The 22587-nt window shown below is 42.6% G+C and overlaps 1 protein-coding gene across 4 annotated transcripts in view; it reads right to left on the bottom strand.

Annotated features, from left to right (window-relative positions):
* The window catches only part of AKAP13 (A-kinase anchoring protein 13), a 269973-nt gene that overhangs the window by 64419 nt on the left and 182967 nt on the right, over nucleotides 1-22587 (bottom strand). For all 4 annotated transcript variants that reach the window (XM_073653290.1, XM_073653288.1, XM_073653289.1 and 1 more), the window contains 3 exons: nucleotides 12196-12277; nucleotides 4896-5029; nucleotides 1395-1723 (listed from right to left, as the gene is read on the bottom strand). In XM_073653290.1, the coding sequence (XP_073509391.1) occupies nucleotides 1395-1723; nucleotides 4896-5029; nucleotides 12196-12277 (545 nt within the window). The remainder of the gene's footprint in view (nucleotides 1-1394; nucleotides 1724-4895; nucleotides 5030-12195; nucleotides 12278-22587) is intronic.

The raw sequence follows: 22587 nt of genomic DNA on the forward strand, positions 1-22587 counted from the left end.
AGATGAGCATTCTTACTACATATAGCAGGGCTGCAGCTTCAAGTCTCCCATGGAGACTATTGAAGCAAATGAAAAATAAAAAAAAATAGTTTTTAGAAATATTAAAAAAAAATTAAAAAAATTATAAAAAGTTCAAATCGTGCCCCTATATAATCCCATTCAAAACAAAACAATTTAAAAAAAAATAAATAAATATACATATTTTGTATCGCCGCGTTAAGAATCGCCTGATCAATATATAAAAAGAATTAATCCGATCGGTACACGGCGTAACGAGAAAAAAATCAAAATGCCAGAATTACGTTTTTTTGGTCACTACAACATTGCAATAAAATGCAATAACAGGCGATCAAAACATTGTATCTATCCTAAAATGGTATCGATAAAAGCGTCAGCTCGGGGAGGAAAAATTGAGCCCCAGATCATGAAAAATGAGACGCTACGGGCACCGGAAAACTTCAAATTGTTTTTTTCACCACGTAAATAAAAAAGAACCTATGCATGTTCGGTATCTATGAACTCATACTGACCTGGACAATCATAATGGCAGGTCAGTTTTAGGAATCTAGTTAACATAATAAAAAAAAAATATTGTGAAATTGCACTTTTTTTTGCAATTTCACCGCACTTGGAATCCCCCCCCCCCCAATTTTCAGTACACAATACGGTAAAACCAATGGTATCGTTCAAAAGTACAGCTCGTCCTGCAAAAAACAAGCCCTCTCACGAACATATAGACAGAAAAAAAAAAAAAAAAAAAAGAGTTATGGCTCTGGAAAAAAGGGGAGCAAAAACGGAAAAACCCAAAGTGGTAAAGGGGTTAATAACCAGTCAAGGCTAAGTAGACAGCTGTGAGATGATATTAATAGGTTGGGAACGTTTGTAGATATTGGCCCCTTCCAAGAATAACACCACCAGCTGTCTGCTTTCCCTCAGCTGGTTAATAAAAGGGGGACCCCATGCCTTTCTTTCTTTCTTTTATTTATTAGCTAAATACAAGTACAGAAAACTACACATGCAAAACACTGATTAGAAATCTCACTGACATATTTCTATCCATCTATCTCTGCATATAAGATTGTTTTATTATTTAGAAAACTAGCTTGAAATGACAGTGAATATCTGTATGTAAAAGCTGGTGTTAAAAACGCATTGCATATGGATTGCATATGTATGTGATACAGATGCTAAGTGAGGGAAAAACGCACACTGGCATAACACTTGCATGGCATATGGATGCTAGGTGAAAAAAAAACAAAAAAACACATGACACTTGCCTGACACTTTCCAACTTTTCTGGCTGAGAATCTCAGCTACTTTATATACACAGAAGTGAGCGTACCCTTACTCTGAAAATACAACTCAATTTGCTGCACAGTAATATGCAATCCTACCTCCTGTGACTGATATCAGGGTCATTGCCCTTGTGCTTCCCAGGCTCCCAGCTGTGCCTTCTGGAAGGAGATAGAGAGCGGATGGTGCTCCTGGAATGGACAGTGTTTGGAGACACTTCGTTAATCCTGCCCATCTTTTCTCCTTCAGTTTCTGACAAATTAGTCTTCTCAGAGTTCCTTGTCTTTCCAGATGCATCCATGGCGCTACTGTCCAACTCTCTGTTCTTTCTCTCCATTAAGGTGCGGGAAAGGGTAATATCACTTCCATTTGAAGAGTTCCTTTCTAGAGATGAAGTGTCTTCTGAGCCAGAGCTGGCAGCATCTTCAAGCTGGAAGTAGAAGCGGTACAATCAATGATTTTACCGTATTACAATCGGTTTCAACCTGTCAATTGTTGGGATTTAATCGGTCTCTTACCAATCATTCCCTTGTTGAAATAATCTAATGGTTTCCCAGAAATCAAATACTCAATAACAAAACGTTTCAACAATCTTCTCCTAAAAATGATGAGTCTGAGAAAGAGTAACCATCGCAGTTTTATACTCCCTTCAGTTCAGAACTTTCCTGGAACATAATTCCTTCTACAAGCATGACTACATGACTCTAAACACTAATGGCAAGCAACAAGACAGAACTAATCTTCTCAGGAAGGCATGACCCCTCAAAACAGAGCTTATATAAAAACAGGGGATGAAGGCGTGGGAGCAGAATGTTACCGTCCCCACTAATTATTGCACCTAATTAACCAAGTCATCAATGTCTAAATAGTGGAACATAATGTTACCCTTCTAAAAAGGGTAAATACAGAACTGGGAAAGTACATTTTTCCTAGTTGCTACAGCATCTAGAACGAATAGGAATATGTTGAACAGTACCAAATGATTATGGTGAACAACAGGACTCTTTTCTTTCATCCACTGACAGGTCAATTGGATGTGATTGTCTGCCGTATTTGGTATTATATAGCCGCCATTCAGATGTATGACGATCCTTGAAATAACAGGATGGCTGGAGCCCAACTAAAATTGAGCCAACTTCCATTATAGCTCAGAGAGGGGTCGTGAATGGATGTTGCTCATCAGCCCCTACAGGCCATACGAACAGTGGGTGAGTTTATGAGAGAAGCGGAGATCGGTGCAGTTAATTTAAGCTGTAAACTCAGGTTAATATCTACACAGAAGTGGATTTTCATTCCGAAGTTAAATTAAGAAAAAAAAATATGCGAGTCTTGGGAATTACATGCACTGACGCTCCAGGTACTGGCCCCACAATGTGACGGGAAGCACATGCACCTACGATTCTGCAGTAGGCAGGTCACCCGGCACAGTCTGTTGGATGGCAAGTTACCATGTCAGGTCTGTACAGTGTAAAGTCTTACTGCTAGCACTGCGGCCTACTTCTGACTCCACGCTTACTAATACTGAGTGCTCGGTCATCCTCAGTAATGAAAAAAACAATGTCTTCACACGGCAAAAGAGAAGAAGTACGAGAGAACAGGACGTGATCTCACCAGGACTCATCCGTCTGTGAGAAGCACTCCAGCCATCTCTGCCTGTAAGACAAGCGCCTCTGTGGACACCAGCTGTATACTACCATAGTATTAAACCTTCACATATGGAAATACTTATTATACAGTGCAGGCTAAGAAAGATTCACAACAAATCACAAAAAAACATTTTAGCTTCTCACAGACTAATAGAGCGAAGATAAAGAAGTCGTCTGGCATCAGGCAAGACACAGAAGAGAACGGGACACAGAAGCATGGCTTTAGGGAGGAGGATCAGGACAGTAGACGTGACATCATGATCTCTAGGCTGTGCTGCATTACTTTATAATTAGAAAATACTTCTTGTAAGATTTTTTTTCCTCCTTTATAGTCGATACAACTTCACTCTGCTGAAAATTAGTGCACTCATCTGTGCATGCCTCATTAACCTAAGTGTATTCTCACTTGCTTTAATAATCCTGCCCATTAATGATTAATCCTGATCCGCTTAACATGTTTGTGTCTTCAGGCTCGAACTGGCCCACAGGGGACCAGGTGCATCCCCCCAGTGGGCCCCTGTATATGAGTGGGCCCCCACCTTCCTAGATGATCAGTAGCTGGCACAATATACTTCAATCATTGAGTACAGACAAAAGTAGCATTTACACACGATCAAATCTGACAAGTCGTGCGGATTTTACAGGTACATTGAATTTGCATTGATATTATTCGCTGCAAATCGAATTGATCTGGATTCTGTAGTAAACACAGGATGTAAGAAAAAAAATTAATTCATCGCCTGAACGCTCACGTTTCCCACCATGGCTTCCTTTCCCCTTTCCGGTCGTGTGCATGCCCTTCGGTCATTTCACTACAGGCTGTGATTTCTGGCGTGCATAGGCCTCTGATGTCACTGCGTGCTGTGTCGTACCTTGGGCAACATGCAATGTAATGTCCTGCAGACCAATGTGGGCAGTAACGACACGGCGCACAGTGACGTGCCATAAGCCACGGCCTGCAATGAAGGGGTCGAGGAGGATGCACACCACGTGGGAAGGAGAGATGAAGAGGCAAGGCTGGACGGTGAGCTACAGGACAGTTGAGCGCTGAGGCGAGTACAACATATATAATTTTTTTTTTTTTTTTAACTGTTTGCCTGGCCCTCTACAGTTTAGCTCAATGACAGCCCCAAATGGCTGCTATTTTGCTGAATTTGGGTGGAGCGAATTTCAAAATATCCGAAATCTAGAAAATAGGATTTTTTTGTAAAATTCATGAAGAATATAATGCCACTCAAATTCACTCATCTCATCAATCCTTTGACAAACTATCCAGTTTATTATATAGAAGTATTTATGAATGAGGGTGATGTAATATTTGCACGCAGTTTAGCAATGGTCCCCCAGAGACAATACTATTGATGGGCCTTGGCCCCCCAGTCCAACACTGTGTCTTTCTTATTCCTTCCTCATTTAGTCGTCAAGAAAAAAGTAATTTTAGCGTTAATCCCAAGTGACAAAATGTACATTAACATACCTCATCCAAGAGTATGAGAAACACTATATGTGTGAGATGGGGTGGTAGCCTACAGAACGGGAACTCCTAACAAGCACCTTCATACATTTCATTATGGAAGACATGATGATTATATGTATGAGATAATAAAACGAGCCTACTTAGAATGAACATTGCTCTGTAGGCCTTTTTCTAAGAGGTAATTACCAGTAGTTCAGTAGAACAATTAGTAATTAACACCCAGTAGCAGTAAAACAGAAATTGTGTTACACTGCACCACATGTCCTGCATTCTGTGCTTCTCATTGGGATCATACATAACATTACTGGTGCAAAATACATCAGCTCCTGGCAATGACCAGTACTGACGCTCTGGTGGTCCTGACAGCCCTTTTCATACGAGAACTCAAGCGCCTTGGATGGCAGTCGTTTTTGTATGTTCCATCAACACCAAATCTCCAGGACTTTTACCTTCCGGCACAAACATTTGCTAGAACTCACCTTGGTAAAGATCATTTCATCCAGTACTTCAGGGGCCATGTAGCCCAAGCCAGAGTTATTCGCCAGGTCCCCCTGCTGGGTGTGTGGAGGAGATTGCTCTGCATGAAGGGTCTCTTCCAGAAACTTACTGCATTCTAGAATTTCACAATTAAAAAGATAATAGATTAGATAAAACATAGATTAGATATGTATATATAAACACTCATTATCCACCGATTTAATCCCTCAGCCATAAGGTACCAATTATCTAGTCTTAGTTTTTTATTTTTTTATCTGGAGCGATGACATGCTATACTTCTGCATGACCACTGCAGCCAATCACTGGACTAGGCGGGCTTGTGCCATTCATGCAAGCGTCACCACTAAGTCGAGTAATTGGCTATGACTATCATATATGTATAAAAGGCAGGTCACAGCAGCAGGAAAAAAAAAGCACTGGCATTAGAGAGGTGGAGATTTTACAAGGAAGTAATGGTTGTTTCTTAGTTTAACATTCCTCGACCCTTAGGTAAATTTTTTAAACTTTCGAACAACGATCTATATATATATATATATATTTAATGCTTATTTTACACAATTACACTTAACAGAAATTTGTTTTCACTTTAAATTTGGAGGGTCTTTTGCAGGAAAAAAAGGGAAAAAAATCAACTCTAAAATTGGGTATGCGCACACAGTGCATTTTTGTCACTTTTTTTGCACACAATTTTGTCACAAAACCTGAAGGACTTCCTAGACCAGCAAAATGAATGAGATTCTTGAGGTCTCATGCACACATCGGTTATTTTTTCCTTGCAGATTTGGTGCATGGCAATTAATTCAGTGTTTTTGCAGCATTTTTTACTCATACTAATGAGTGGGGAAAAATCCGTAACAAAATGCATGTAAAAAGCAACAAAAATGTGCTTTTCCTGCCGACACATCAGGATTTGCAGCAGAATTTTCTGCTGCAAATTTTGTACATGTGCACGTACACAAATGCTGAAGTGTCCTCAATACAACACTGACAGCTCTGCTAGATCTGTACAGACACACACTCACTCCACAAAGTTTTTTAATTTTCTGAAACGTTACACGCACACAGAATTGTCAGGATAACAATGAGCCATACAGTACATGGAGGAACTCAACAATGGATTAGCACAATAGTGACTGGGCAATTAAAGCACTAAACAATAGAGAACACAACAGTCTCATGTGGATAAATTACTACCAAGAAAAAAAGTACATTTTATACAATAAAGGTCTACTTAAAACAAAGTGATACTTTGTGCTATATGGATTTTTTTAAGATTTGCCCCTTAGAAAAGCACAGCAGACACTTTAAAATAGTTTAAAAACAAAAAAAAGTATTCTTTTGCTACACACTGCATTTACTGGGCCTAAGGATAGTTAGTGTCTTCAATAACTTGACCACCTATTAAGGAAAATAAGGCGCAGGCAAGAAGGAACCAGCCTGCAAGCCAAGATTAGCCTTGAAGATGCCGCAGTGCTTGCACAGCACAACACACCCTTCGAGCAGCCGATCTGCGGGTGGGGTAAATTCTCAGACCTCCAATGATTTAAGATCAATTTTAAAGGCTGGATAGCCCCTTTAGGAGGAGATAGTCAACCATAAAACTGTGTCATGAACGTCTCATTGAGACAGCCAAACCTTGTTCTGCACTGATGAGGGACATGTAGTCCATAACAGATGTGGGTAAATTGCAGGGCTGTGGAGTCGGAGTTAGTTTTGGTTGGAGTCGGTAGAAATGTACCTACTCCGACTCCAGCTTTAAAAAAAATGTATTAATATTTCATAATTGAACTTTCATATGAATTTTATAAATGTTACTCAAATATATATGTTATATCAAACTATGAACAATAGTGATAAGCAGTTCTGCTGGAGATAGAGACATTTCTTACTTCTTGTGTGTCACTGTTCTCCACTGCCCTTATCTAATCTTATACTTGGTTAACCTCATGCTGCCCCAACCTCCCTACTTACAATGTATGAAACGGAAAGTGAAAATGTGTTGCAAATTCTTAGTAGTAAAGCTCCTCCTCTAGACTAGATGTTTACTAGGTGTGCGTCTTCCAAGCATCTCACAGCTGCTACTCAGAAGAGGAAGACTGTAAGAAGTATTATCCTTTCAACAAACTTTGCATCAGTTAACAGTGAGTACATGAGGAATAACAGTATTACTGACCACTATATCAGTTGTACGACCTGACAATAATTTTGTACAATTGTTTTTAGGAAAAACAATTGTCATTTGGATTGTGAATGCAGAATTAAAAACCTGAGAATGTCAAAGAAGCGTCACATTAAATCAGCTGTATTTGAACATTTCACCAACACTCAAGATAGAAAACATTATGTCTGTCAGTGTATGACAAATGATCCAGACGAAAACAAATGCTGCGAAGCCAAGATCAGTGCATATTCAGGCAAAGATAAAAATGCTCCCACCAGAGCTTCTAATCTAAAGAGACATTTACAGCGCTTTCATCCAGAAGTACTGAAAGCAGTGGATGAGAAAGACTGCATCCAAACCAATGAACCAGTGCCCATCTCTTCCAGCCAAACAAAGGAGCAGAGAACTTTGCAGCCATCAGTTGCAAGATATTTTGTCAGTGACAAAGTTACTGTGACAATGACAGTAGATACATTTAAAAAAACAGATCATAGAGCTTGTTGTAAAGAATAGTGTGCCTATTTCATTATTTTCACGACCAGCTTTTATGTGTCTGAATTGGGAAATGGCCCGCAAGCTTGGTGTTTCTCTGGAGAGAGAGAGTATTAGAAAATTAGTAATCGAAGAAGCTTTTAAACAAAAGGAAGAACTTAGAAAGCGTCCCTTGAGAGTTTTTTTGTTTCTTAAAATGGATGCCTGCACACGTCACAGAGTGAACTATTTTGCCATCAATGTCCGATTTGTTTGTGACAAAAATGAAATAGTTACCAAGACATTGGCAGTAAAAGACACCAAAGCGCATCACACCAGTGAGTTTCTCCAGGTCTTGGTGGAAAAGGTTCTGCAAGACTATGAACTTAAAAAAGAGCAAGTTCTTTCTGTCGTAACCGACAATGCTTCAAATATGATAAGTACTATTAAGCTAATGAATGAGAGTAATGATGGTGACCAGCAGCTAGAAGAACATTCTGGGTCCACAGACACAGAAATGTTTGAAATAGAGGAACACAGTATTGTAACTGAGGAGCAAACTGAAGTTGCTTCAGATGAACAGCAACATGATAGTTTAGATGATCTTGTTGAAACTGTGTCAATACGTTCTTTCATTCATCACATGCGCAGTGTTGTGCATACGCTACAGCTGGCTATAAGAGACAGTCTGCAAGAAGGACATGCTGCTGCACTGATTGGCAAGGTGAGAAAATTGGCTACTGTTGCCAGAACCCCTAAAGTTGACTCAATTTTGAAGAGATGTGCTGGAAAAGGGGCAATTATTGATCAAGCCACACGATGGGGCAGTACTTACTTAATGATTCAGCGCTTGGTTGAACTGAAAACCTTTCTTGTAGACATGGCTAACCCTCAACTGACGCTAAATGAAAGTCAGTGGAATCAGGTGACTGAGCTGGAAAAATTGCTAGAGCACCCATTTACAGTGACTAAAAAATTACAAGCAGAGGACTTAACTCCAGGTATTTTCTTAAAGGAGTGGAAGAACCTGATGTTTCGCCTGTCCCAAAGAGGAGGGTGAAATTGCAAGTGGCATTGCTACATCAATGAAACGGAGAGAGGAGCTACTATTACAAAATAAAGCTCTTTTCGCAGCTGTTTATGTAGACCCAATGCATCGGATTCTTCTAGATCAGTTCTGGGCAACGTGCGGCCCGCGGGCCACATCTGGCCCTCTGGCTGTTCCAGTCCGGCCCGCGGACCGAGACAGCCGAAGGGCTGATAACAGTGGCCCACGGGCCGCACTGCACCGCACGCCGTCACCGCTCGCCGTCACTGCCCGCCTGCACACCGTCACCGCTGTCTCAATCCGTGGTCTCAATCCGCGGTGAATGCATTGGTGGAGGAGGGGCCGCCACTTCCCTCTTCCACCAATCAGCGTTAGAAACAGCTGACACAATGGCATCAGCCTGCACACTGTGTAGAGTCAGTGCATCAGAGACAGGAGCGTAGGGAAACGGGGAGTGAAGTAAGTATATGCTGGACACAGGGGGGGCTTTAATGCTGGACACAGGGACGGCTTTGCTTTGATGCTGGACACAGGGGGGCTTTAATGCTGGACACAAGAGATGCTTTAATGCTGGACATGGGGGGCTTTAATGCTGGACACAAGAGATGCTTTAATGCTGGACACAGGGGGGGCTCTCATGCTGGACACAGGGGGGGCTCTCATGCTGGACACAGGAGGGGCTCTCATGCTGGACACAGGGGGGGCTCTCATGCTGGACACAGGGGGGGCTCTCATGCTGGACACAGGGGGGGCTCTCATGCTGGACACAGGGGGGGCTCTCATGCTGGACACAGGGGGGGCTCTCATGCTGGACACAGGGGGGGCTCTCATGCTGGACACAGGGGGGGCTCTCATGCTGGACACAGGGGGGGGTCTCATGCTGGACACAGGGGGGGGTCTCATGCTGGACACAGGGGGGGGTCTCATGCTGGACACAGGGGGGTCTCATGCTGGACACAGGGGGGGTCTCATGCTGGACACAGGGGGGGTCTCATGCTGGACACAGGGGGGGTCTCATGCTGGACACAGGGGGGGTCTCATGCTGGACACAGGGGGGGTCTCATGCTGGACACAGGGGGGGTCTCATGCTGGACACAGGGGGGTCTCATGCTGGACACAGGGGGGTCTCATGCTGGACACAGGGGGGTCTCATGCTGGACACAGGGGGGTCTCATGCTGGACACAGGGGGGTCTCATGCTGGACACAGGGGGGTCTCATGCTGGACACAGGGGGGTCTCATGCTGGACACAGGGAGGGCTGTCATGCTGGACACAGGGGGGGCTCTCATGCTGGACACAGGGGGGCTCTCATGCTGGACACAGGGGGGCTCTCATGCTGGACACAGGGGGGGCTCTCATGCTGGACACTAGGGAGGGCTGTCATGCTGGACACATGGGGGCTCTCATGCTGGACATAGGGGGGCTCTCATGCTGGACACTAGGGAGGGTTGTCATGCTGGACACAGAGGGGCTCTCATGCTGGACACAGGGGGGGCTTTCATGCTGGACACTAGGGAGGGCTGTCAGGCTGGACACTAGGGGGGCTCTCATGCTGGACATGGGGGGCTTTAATGCTAGACACTGGGGGGCTTTAATGCTGGACACTGGGGGGCTGTCATGCTGGACACTTGGAAGGGCTGTCATGCTGGACATGAGGAGGCTCTCGAGCTCTCATACTGGACATGGGGGGGTGGGTGGTGCACATGCTGGACTTGGGAGGGCTGTGTGGGGCTCATGCTGGACATGGGGGGCTGTGTATGGCTCATGCTGGACACGGGAGGGCTGTGTGGGGCTCATGGTGGACACAGGAGAGCTGTGTGGTGCTCATGCTGGACACGGGAGGACTCTGTGGGGCACATACTGGACATGGGAGGGCTGTGTGGGGCTCATGCTGGACATGGGAGGCTGTGTGGGGCTGATGCTAGACATGGGGGGCTGTGTATGGCTCATGCTGGACACCGGAGGGCTGTGTGGGGCTCATGCTGGACATGGGGGGCTGTGTGGAGCTCATGGTGGACACAGGAGAGCTGTGTGGTGCTCATGCTGGACACGGGAGGACTGTGTGTGGCTCATACTGGACATGGGGGGGGCTGTGTGGGGCTCATGCTGGACATGGGGGGGCTGTGTGGGGCTCATGCTGGACATGGGGGGGCTGTGTGGGGCTCATGCTGGACATGGGGGGCTGTGTGGGGCTCATGCTGGACATGGGGGGCTGTGTGGGGCTCATGCTGGACATGGGGGGGCTGTGTGGGGCTCATGCTGGACATGGGGGGGCTGTGTGGGGCTCATGCTGGACATGGGGAGGCTGTGTGGGGCTCATGCTCATGTTAATATTAATATTGAGCAGAATTAATTTCAGCCTATTGGTTCGGCCCTCCCCAACAGTCACGGTCTCTCATGTGGCCCCTCGGGAAAATTAATTGCCCACCCCTGTTCTAGATGATCAACAGCTAACTAAAGGAAAAGAAGCTCTGTTTGAAATAGCAGTAAGGATGAAAGGGTTACAGAACAGTCAGGAGGAACAAGAAGAATTTGGTCGTCCTGCCACATCTTCACCCTCATCATCAACTAATGGAAGAATTTAATTTCGAAAAATATTTGGATCACAAGGACCGTGCAAAGCGTTCCCGCATAGAAGAAGAGTCATCCCCATCAAAGAACACAGCCAGTACATTTCAGCAGAATTTTTCATGTGCACTAAAAGGAATTGAGAAATGTGACCGTTCATCAAAAATAACAGTGCAACAAGCGATTCCTCTGTATCCAGACATTGTCAGAGATGTTGCCCGAGTGGTTACTGCTTTGCCACCAACCCAAGTTAGTGTAGAGAGGTTGTTCAGTGCTCTCAAAATAATTAGAGATCAGATTTGAGGGCATCCATGAAGGAGGATCTGACAGAGGCAATACTTTTTCTGAGGACAAATTTATAGATTTCTTCTTATTAACTGCATAACAGTGTTTATTGCATATTTACTTACAAGAGTTTAGAAAAGTTTATAAAAAGTTATTTGCTATATTCTAATTGTATTCTAATAAATATAGTTTTTGCTCTAAGTGGTCTGATTACTTATATGATGGTGAGAAACTGAATAAGCACGATGTTAATATTTTACAACAGTAAATTTATTGTTACGAATTGGCCATTTATGAAGGAGTCAGAGTCTGAGTCAGAGCCGGAACCTGATAAAATCCAGGAGTCGGAGTCGCAACTGTGGCTTACCGACTCCACAGCCCTGGTAAATTGTGGTCTGGCTTGGACAACATCCCTACTCATACTGCACCGCTTGTATAAGTATAGTAGATGCGGAGCCTACCAACAGAACCCATATCTAACTCGAGATAGGAGCCCAGTCACTTTCTGCTGTCAGTGGAGACATGGTGGAAATTCCCATATAAATGGATGGGAATTATGACCATCTTTGCACTCAAAGTTGCATATTAGGGCCCTGTTTTCAATATGTGGGTCACCCATTGGGACCTGTATCTTCTATACATTTATGGCATAACAGTGGATAAATGTTCAAAATAGTAATACCTCTTTAAGGAAAGCTAGTTCTGCACTTCTCCAAAGCTGATGCCATAAGTCAAAGAATGAACTTACCTTTGGGGTCCTTTGTCTGCTTTGATTCAAGAAGGACTGGATGTGGACACGGGGTTAGTGAACAGCAGTTTTCTCTATTAATCTGGAAAAAATCACAAAACAGAAACGTCAGTACAGCATGTACCCTACTGCATACATACAAAACAGTACAATTATTTTAATCCAGCTGTCACTATCCAGAATACCTCATAATCCAGCACTGGTTTCCAGCACAAAACCGCAAAATAATAAAGATCTTCACACCTATTACTCGGATTGGAATCCTGGGTTCCAATCTGACAAAGGACAAAGACCACATCTACATGGAATTGATATGTTCGCCCAGTGCATGTATGGGTTCCTCTGAGCACTTGTTTCCTCACAAACATCAAAACAACATACTGATAAGTAAATTGACTTCCTGGGAAATCAGCCCCAGTGTGTGCGTCATGGTGCAATTTCAGGCCTTAAAGGCGTTGTCCACTACTTTGGACAACCTCCTCTCAATCAGCATGTATGCACCAGTAAAATGACACCACATACTCTCCTCAGGTGCCGGCACTCTCTCCCCTGACGCTCGAGTGAGATTATGTCATGAGAGCCCTGCGCCCAATCAGCACTGGCTTCACTATCCGTGCCTCTGGACATATCAGACATCAAGAGAAGTGAGCGGCCAGCCACAGATCTGACCTCCTCTTGATGTCAAATTCATCTGAAAGCAGGGAGAGTAAAGCCATCGCTGATTAAAAGCAGGGATCACGTGACATAATATCATGTGAGCCCCAAAAAAGCAAGTGCCGACACCACTGAAATGGTAAAGTGTTGTTATATTACTGGTGCAACCATGCTCGTTGAGACGAGGGTTGTCAGAGTAGTGGACACCCCTTTTAAATACACCTTAAAATTGGTTTCAACTTCAATAAATACTATCTATATATCTAACATAACAAACCAACCACGTACTCGCCATTACTAGGTCCGGCTCTGGCTCTTTGCCGCTGCACTGATGAGCTCGGTTATGTGTGCAATCATAGTGAAGTCACTGCTGTAGCCAAAATACTGAGACCGGAGTATCGACTAAAAGCCAGAGATGGATCCGGGGAGGGACGAGTACCTATTCTGTTTTGTTTTATATACCTAATATAAGTGTTTGTGGGCCACTTAAAGTGGAATACCACTTTAGCGAGCAATGATCAACTATATAACAAGTCTTTCAGCACTGTTTATACAGGTTGACGAACAATGATGGGTACAAGACGCTCACTAATATGATCGCTCGGTCTCCATACAACAAAGCTATAGAAAAACATATCCTCTGTTTACATGTGCCGATGTTCTGCTAAAAATAATGATTTTTTTTTTTACCGACCTATATGAGCCGATCACCCAACAAACCAGCCTTTTAGTTGATCATTGGTGATTGCCGGCAAATTTGTACCTGTGAATAATCAGGAACATTTGTTTGCCGATTATCAGTTTGTCTAAATGCACCATTTGATAGAGAAGACAGGCTGTGATCCCCACCGGGTGCAGGGGTGGATGTAAAGGACGACCATCTCTACAGAACTGCCGAATATATTAGCACAATATAGGCAACTACATAAGCTCTCTAATTCCATCAGCAGTATTGTGTGCACCACATTCAGTCCAGGCCATTGTAAAGTATGTCATCAAACTTGCTCAGTTACACGGTGTGGGTCTTCCTTTTACCAATCAGTAGGGGCCTCAGGAAAAACCATTAAAGTGAGCAAGCCCTTATAAAAGGGTTGTCCTAGGATTACCGTAAGTTATGGCGTGCCATACAGGTGGACATCCAGCAGATGAGATTCCTCCCTGTTCTGCCCCACAGTAGATCATTAATACGCAGCACAAGTCACAGCGGGGTGCTGCTTAGCAAGTGAAAAGTTCCCCCGAGATCTCCAGAACGAGGAAACCTAATGATGAAGTGAAATACGGATGGGAACAGAGGTCGCATGCAACATTTCAGACAAAACTCAATTGCCAGTGATTCCCATTGCATCTTTTTGATGGCTACATCAACCCCCATTGTATACCACAAAAAGAAAGAATGGAGCTTTATATTAAAGATAAAAAATGTATAAATTTTATTAACACAGAATATGAGACAGAACAAAACACATAATAAAAAGACCTTCCCTTGAGAAAGCCGATCAGTTTACACGCGAAACGCGCGTTGGGAAGTGGCTTTTCCTCTCTATTTGTTGATATACTGACCTAGGGTAAGCATTGTTATCTGTCATCCTCCTCTACTGTGGTTTTTTCTACATGCCCCAATGGGGGGTTCTTTTCTCTGTCTATTGGACTTTTATGGCTGACATACTTACTAGTGACTGACTTAATTTGGATACTGCCATAATCTACAGTCCATTTGCAGGGCTCTACTCTGTGGAGTCCTATTGCCACAGTGAGGGCTCTAGGGGATTCATGGGTGCAAGCTATATTTATTGATGTATGATTAACTCGGCATGTATCCCTCTGTAATCCCCATCCCCCCCTAGCACTGCCAGTATTCGCTGCTACTGATCCTAGCCCCCTTGCACGTGTCTTTTTATTATGTGTTTTGTTCTGTCTCATATTCTGTGTCAATAAAATGTATACATTTTTTATCTTTAATATAAAGCTCCATTCTTTCTTTTTGTGGTATACATGTCTTTGGAGTTTAGTACTTGGTACTGCACACTACCTGTGGTTTGTACAGTGTGCTATAAGGCAATATGCCTTTGGGATTTCTTGTTGCATCAACCCCCATTGTGTCTGATATAGAAATAGAATTTAAAATAAAGCAAAATTATTGATATCACTACAAAGAAGGTTTCCTATCAGACTGTCATTCACTAATATGACCTTAATATAAGCCTATCAGAGGGTCAAGACCCATGGAAGACAATCCGAAAACACAGTAGAAGCATTATACTTATTCTGAATTACCACAGAAATGACAGCAAGTTTCCTATTCTTCCAGCATATGGTTTATGTGACGGGCAGCCAGCACTGCCCTATATGTACCGTGCCAACAACACTGCCAGGCTCTCAAAAAACCGTTATGAGTGGAACATTCCCAGACTGCAGGGATTGTCTTCTGACGGGCTAAATTTAGACGAGCAATGAATCATTAGAATAAGAAAACTTTATACGGGGAAATCTTTAGAGAACTTTGAAACTTATTGATGGTGTAAAAATGAAAGGTGAAGAAGAAAAAGGTGAACTCACTGGTAAAACACTAAGCTATGTATGGACCGGCAGTCAAGTTTACTGCTATGTTGACAATAGACGCAGAAACTTTAAGAATGTGATCGATAATGATTATTACGTACGACCATTTAAGTCTACTGTGTAATAGATCAAAGTCGATTCCATTTTCCTTGACTGCAAATTTGACTTGATTGTGCGCTAGCGATCCACTTACATCAGAGCCGCTATATCTAGAGTTAGATTTAGTTCTCATGCAGACGTCCATGGATTTCGGTCTGATCACGCATAGCAATGCATGGACTGGCTGGGGGTGTCCGACTGGAGCATGACAGCATCATATATTTCTGAGGCTGTCACACTCAGGTCGCGAGACCCTCAGCCAGTCCATGATTGGAGGGAGATCCAATACCTAGCTTGCAGGTATTGACAGCATTTCATATTTAAGAACTATAACAATACAAAGATCACGTAAAAGGGAAAAAAAAACAGAAGAGTAATAGAGAAACTAAAAAAATGCAAACAAAAGCTTCTAGAATAAGTACAGAGACACTAGTGTGGATTACCTTTAAAAGCACCACATCCGAGCGGTCAGCGCGTTCAACCTTGGATATATTGCACAGGCTGTACCGTCTTTTATGCCTCTCGTACATTTTCCTCGTTGTGAAGAAGCAGTGAAGAGAAATAAAGCCACCCTGTCCTGGTCAGACCACTGCTCCAGCTTTCCCTCCTCCTAAACCCAAGAATCACAACATCATCGGTTTCCTCGACAGGAAAAAAATTTCCAAGAAAGATATGGAGCCGACATTTTCTCCACCGAAATAAAATGCAATAACCACACAAAGAGCACACAACACCGGCAGGATGAATAAACTACGGCTGCCCCACAGAAGGCCACCTCGGAGGTGCAAGTGTGCAAACAAACGCTGTATGGCCAGTAAAGTCCAGATCCAGGATGAAATTCAAGTTTTTGTCTAGACGTGACTTCAGCATCTCATTCACAGGCACACAAAACTAAGACAGAAATCCAGTAAAGTCTCTCATATCCAGGGCAAGATCTGTTTTGGAAGTGAAATCCGAGACACTGCTGAAGCAGCCCCTTCAAAAAAAAAATCTTCACCATATTCTGTCTGAGGAGACCCCCCCTTTTTTTTCAAAAGTGTATTATTTCCAATCACATTTCACAGGAGGAAGAGAAAGGCCACTCCTCTGAGGACGTCATGGTTTGCCTTTTCCACTCTGCCCTGGCATTCATCAATGCTTGACTCATATTCCCACAACATAGAGACGTTCAATCCAATCACTTGTGGCACTGTGAAAGAGTCTCTGAAGACAGCTGCAGGGCACAGCTGTTCCTGCGCCAGTATTACCCACAGTGCCTCCTTAGCGCACAAGAGACAAGCAAAGCAGTAAGAAAAGGAGGACTTTTCACTTGAGCCTCGGAGGAGAAGACTTATGCCAAACCTCCTTATGTGGGACTATGATTCATCCAGTCGAAAGAGGAAATCAACTGATTTTCTTGGAAGATGAAAGAAGAAGTGCTTAAGACTAGTTCTGGATAGAGTCTGTAAGAAGAAATGGGGACCCAAATGCATTTCTCACAGTCATTTTCGTGACAGGACTCTGCAAGCCTTACTAATTTGCTTCTGTCAATGCGCTCATTCACATCAGCTGGGGCCCATGAAGTGACCCTGCCACATGGTTTCCTGTATTCTGACTGTTCCACCCTTTCCTCCCCTCCCTGCAGCATCACACCGCTCACATCCCTCTCATGGGAGAAGTCGCTTTCCATACAGTTATTAGCCACACTGTTCTTATAAATGGAGACCTTGGAACGGAAAGGGGGGGATGCTTGCTAGTACACACAGGTTTCATAAGTTAATAAGCAAGAGTAGGAAGTTTAGGAGCAGTCGCTGAACACTTTTTACCTTTAGGCTATGTTCACACATCATGATTTTTTCTTTTCGGTACAAATCTGCAGCAAATCCTGATCTCTCAAGGAAGGTTTGATCAGGATTTTTCTTGCAGTTTTGCTTATTTTTTGGTGCATTTTTTTCACTGTCCTTTTGTCTCTATGCATGTACATAAAGTTCAGTGAAAAAAATAATCTCATTCTATTTTGCCATCAAAAACGCTGAAAAAAAGGTCACCTGCTTTTTTGGTGTGTTTTTTTCAGCAGTTTTTTCACCACCCATTACTTCCAACGGGTGAAAAAACGGTGAAAGAAGTGACATGCTCTATCTTCCAAAAAAACATGCAAAGCACAAAATCCTCAACAAAAAAACCCCATGATCTGTGCATGAGATTTCTGGAGTGTCAGACATTGCTGGTACTGTAAAACGCAGCTGAAAATTTGCATAAAAAACGCATAAAAAAAAGCTGAAAAAAAACATGATGTGTGAACATAGTTATGGCCTAATGATCTTAGAAGAATGGTTCATCACTGCCATAGAAAGTGCATATTGTCAGACCATACCATCAAGTCAAGCACACTAAACTTGCATTTTTTTCTTTGGCTGCCATTTGCTGTAAAGCTGAAATTTTTCAATTAATTCTGATTTGTAAAGTAAAATATCAATATAACTCTCCGAGGAATTGCATCAAGCTTCCCCAAGTTACCGGATGGTAAAACTTTCCAAGTATGCAGCAGAGGAACAGAGAAAGTATAGCGTGACAAATAATGGAAGCCCCAAAAAAGGTCGCTCAACTTTTCCAGGAACAAAAAGGAAAACTAAACATAGCAACCCAATATAAGTATATATCCACCATGAAACTGATCTGCTGTGGGTTTTTGACATTGGAAATTCCAGACTTGCAGAAACACACCAAACTGTGCGAATTTCATTGTGGAAACACAGTGGACTTGTCACAAATTTCATCTTGAATATTGCAAAAGGCAAAATATACCACACATCAATATACACTGCAGATTTTTCCAGCATTGTGTAGATGAAATGTTATAAAAACCTGATCCAAAATGCTGCAAATATAACGTGTTGTTTTTTTTCATGCATTTCAGTGACGGAAAATCCGCAGCGTTTTGGGAACATAACCAATGAGATTTTATTGAACAACTCATTAGGGCGAATTTATCAGGACTGACTCTACACCGGTCTTAATAACCACGCTGAAACAAAGTGCATATATAATGACAGGGAATAAAGGGAACACTAAAATACCACATCCCAGATATCATTGAATGAAATATTCCAGTTGCAAATCTTTATTCGTTACATAGTGGACTGCATTGAGAACAATAAAATATAAAAATCATCAATGCAAATCAAAATTAATATCCCATGGAGGTCTGGATTTGGAATGATGCTCAAAATAAAAGTGGAAAATAAAATTACAGGCTGATCCCAACTTCAATGGAATGATGTTCAGTATTGTGTGCGGCCTCCACGTGCCTGTATGACCTCCCTACAACGCCTGGGCATGCTCCTGATGAGGAGGCTCATGTTCTCCTGAGTGATCTCCTCCCAGACCTGGATTAAAGCATCAGTCAACTCCTGGACAGTCTGTGGTGCCATGTGGCTCTGGTGGATGGAACGAGACATGATGTCCCATATGTTCTCGATTGGATTCAGGTCTGGGGAACTGGCAGGCCAGTCCAAACATCCATGTCTTCATCATGCAGGAACTGCTGATGCACTTCAGCCACATGAGGCCTAGCACTGTCATGCATCAGAAGCAACCCAGGGCCCATTGCACATGCATATGGTCTTACAATGGGTCTGAGTATAGCATCCTGGTACCTAATGGCAGTCAGGGTACCTCAGGCTATCACATGGAGGGCTGTGCGGACCTCCAAAGAAATGCCTCCCTACACCATTACTAACCCACTGCCAAACCCGTCATGCTGGAGGATGTTGCAGGCAGCAGAACGTTCTCTACAGCGTCCCCAGACTCTGTCACGTGCTCACTGTGAACCTGCTCTCATCTGTGAAGAGCACAGGGCACCAATGTCAAATTTGCCAATCTTTGTGTTCTCTGGCAAATGCGAAATCTACCTGCACGGTGTTGGCACTGTTCCTCCTGTTGTTCTTTGCAAAAAGGAGGACGTAGTGGTCCAGCTGTTGGGTTGTTGCCCTCCTATTGCCCCCTCCACGTCTCCTGGTGTACTGGCCCGTCTCCTGGTACAGTATCTGCTCCATGTTCTGGACACTATGCTGACAGACACAGCTACCCTTCTTGCCACAGCTCTCATTGATGTGCCATCCTGGATGAGCTGCACTACCTGAGCAACTTCTGTGGGTTGTAGACACCGCCTCATGCGACTGTACCTCTAGGGGTGAGAGCAATGACAAAAATGCAAAAGTGACCAAAACAGCCGCCAAAAAGGATGACAACAGAGAAATGGTCCATGGTCACCACCTGTAGAACCACTCCTTTATAGGGGGTATCTTGCTAATTGCCTATCAATTCTACAGATTGTCTGCTCCATTTGCACAACAGCAGGAGAAATTGATTCACAATCAGTGTTGCTTCATAACTGGACAGGTTGATTTCCCTGAAGTGTGATTGACTTGGAGTTACATTGTGTTAAGTGTTCCCTTATTTTTTTAGAGCAGTGTATTATAAAGTGCACGCCTCTTAATAAATTAGGCACATTCTTTCTTGTGGATGGAAAATAAAAAATGCACAAGCCATGAGATTTTATAGATGCACAAGCCATGTGCTTGTAGTTTTATACTATGATTAACACCACTTTCCGTTGGAAAACACAGTAAATCTGTCAGGTTGGGTGGGGCGGGCACAACCGCTAAGCTTTGTAAAAAAATTGGAGATTACGGCCTAAATAAGGCTTGCTCCAAAATTTTCAACTTTACACCAGGAAACTGGTATAAGGACAATGATAAATTTTCACCAATTATTATGTCATATTTTTTTTTAATTTAAAGAGGAACTTGCCATTAATAACATAACCTGTCACATGCTTCACATGTTTGATTTTAACGACATATCTAATTTATCAGCATCTTATGGCAGACATCGGATCAGTACAGACAAGTCATACTGGACATCAATCTTACAACAGAAGGTTAGGAAGTTCCCCATACTTTAAAGTCATACTAAGACTCCCCTGATCTCTAAATATCTCAGCATCAGGGCTTGTAGACATCTGACCGGCTCCTGCTGTGACGCATGAAACTAATTACAAGCTGCAATATGACTTACAAAAAAACTTGGCAATGAAAGACCGAAGTACATTATTAACTCTGGTAATTGAGCTATTTGCCTCACACAAGGTAAAAAGTTGTAGGCCATGATTTCAGGCAAGTCAAATCTTTAAAAACTACCCATGTAGACAGCAATTGAAAGTTTAAGTTGCTACCCATGTAGACATCGACAAGGTTTTATGGAACTACCCATGTAGACAATAATGAGGTTATATACAGCGGGTGAAATAAGTATTGAACATGGCACCAATTTTCTAAGTTAATATATTTCTAAAAGGTGCTACTGATATGAAATTCTCACCTTGGTAATGAGACAGCTTTTTATAGGCCATCAGATGAACCAGCTAATGTTATCCTTCACTAAGTTGCAGGATTGCTTTCTAATTACTGATAGATTTTAGCTGGTGTCATGAATTTCCATGGGTTTTTGTGCTGCTCTTTCTTCGTGTGTTCAATACTTTTTCCCTGTGTCATTTCTCATTATTATATAACTTAATTTATGGATATCTATGGTTTGATTTCTTTGCCTGTGTGGATTGGATGGGTTGTCACCACCATCTGGTGAGAATTTCATATAAATAGCACCTTTAGAAATACATTTACTTAGTAAACTGGTAACATGTTCAATACTTATTTCACCCACTGTAGATACTCAATACAGGACAGCGATGAGGTTCTATAGAGTGGCTGACGTAGGCAGCGATGAGGTTATAGTAAGTTGCCTATGTAGACAATGATGAGGTCATATAGAGCTGCTGACGTAGGCAGCGATGAGGTTATAGTAAGTTGCCTATGTAGACAATGATGAGGTCATATAGAGCTGCTGACGTAGGCAGCGATGAGGTTATAGTAAGTTGCCTATATAGACAATGATGAGGTTCTATAGAGATGGCGATGTAGACAACGATGAGGTTATAGTAAGTTGCCTATATAGACAACGATGAGGTAATAGAACTGTGAAATACATCATCTGACAACAGATCTGCTTTTATTTGGAAAGCCTAAAGGGATAATCACAGCTTGTGTAGTCTGATCCTGTTAGTGGGCATTGGTAATTTACACAAAAATGCTAAAATTTCTTTTAGCGATGTAAACCAACTAAAAACTGCTGTCATTTCCACTGTCCTGCTTCTACGACAGTGCAGAACATTTAATATGAAGAACGCAGATGTGAACAGAGCCTTAATGATTTGTATTCTTTTTTTAAAGCCAAAAACAATGTAGCCTAGAGGAAGTAGAAGTTCCGGGCGGCAGTACACAGCAGAATCTAAGCTGTTCTAATTTATTATTTCATAACTGCAAAACACAAGAATAGACACGCTGTCATGTACAAGGCTTGTAGATTGCCAAGAAAAAAAATGGTAATTTAATATTTACATACAAGGATCATCACCTGAACAGTAAATTACTAAGGGAGGTATCAGCAATAGATGCTGAGAGAACTAATGACTGCCCAAGAACATGATCCAGTGTGCGGAGCGACTCCTGTAGGCGGCTGTGATTCACAGCAGTCCTCATTTACGGGTATTGGCTGAACACTTTCACAATTAGAATTTCTCAACAATATAACTAGTGTCCTAGACTGAATATACAATCATATGATACAGTGAGGTTTTGACATTTGAAAATAACTGCCTTGGTTTGATGAAAAACATGTTCTCATTATTGTGGGTTGTGATTCAATAACTTTCAGTATAAAGGATTATGCACAAGGCCATAGGACAGTGCTGTCCATGAGCAGTATATGTAGTACTAAGGACAAAATGAGATCCTGTCCTGTTAAATCAGTTAAACCTTTGCTAAAGTTAAGTATGGGAAAGATTTTCCTTGTCACGAACAGGACAAATCTCTGTCCATCGTTCGAAATAAACTCATGCAATGAACAGTAATCAATGGAGTTGAAAGTAGATTTGATCCAGCACCAGAGAGTAGAAGAAAACTTTTTCTACTAAAATATAATTTCATCAGTCTATAACCATAAATGGAAAAAAAGAAGGTGGAAATAAAAGAAACACTTAGC

This window comes from Phyllobates terribilis, unplaced genomic scaffold (assembly GCF_046119375.1).
Source record: "Phyllobates terribilis strain yellow unplaced genomic scaffold, ASM4611937v1 Scaffold_11__3_contigs__length_659146591, whole genome shotgun sequence".
Classification (NCBI taxonomy): Eukaryota; Metazoa; Chordata; class Amphibia; order Anura; family Dendrobatidae; genus Phyllobates; species Phyllobates terribilis.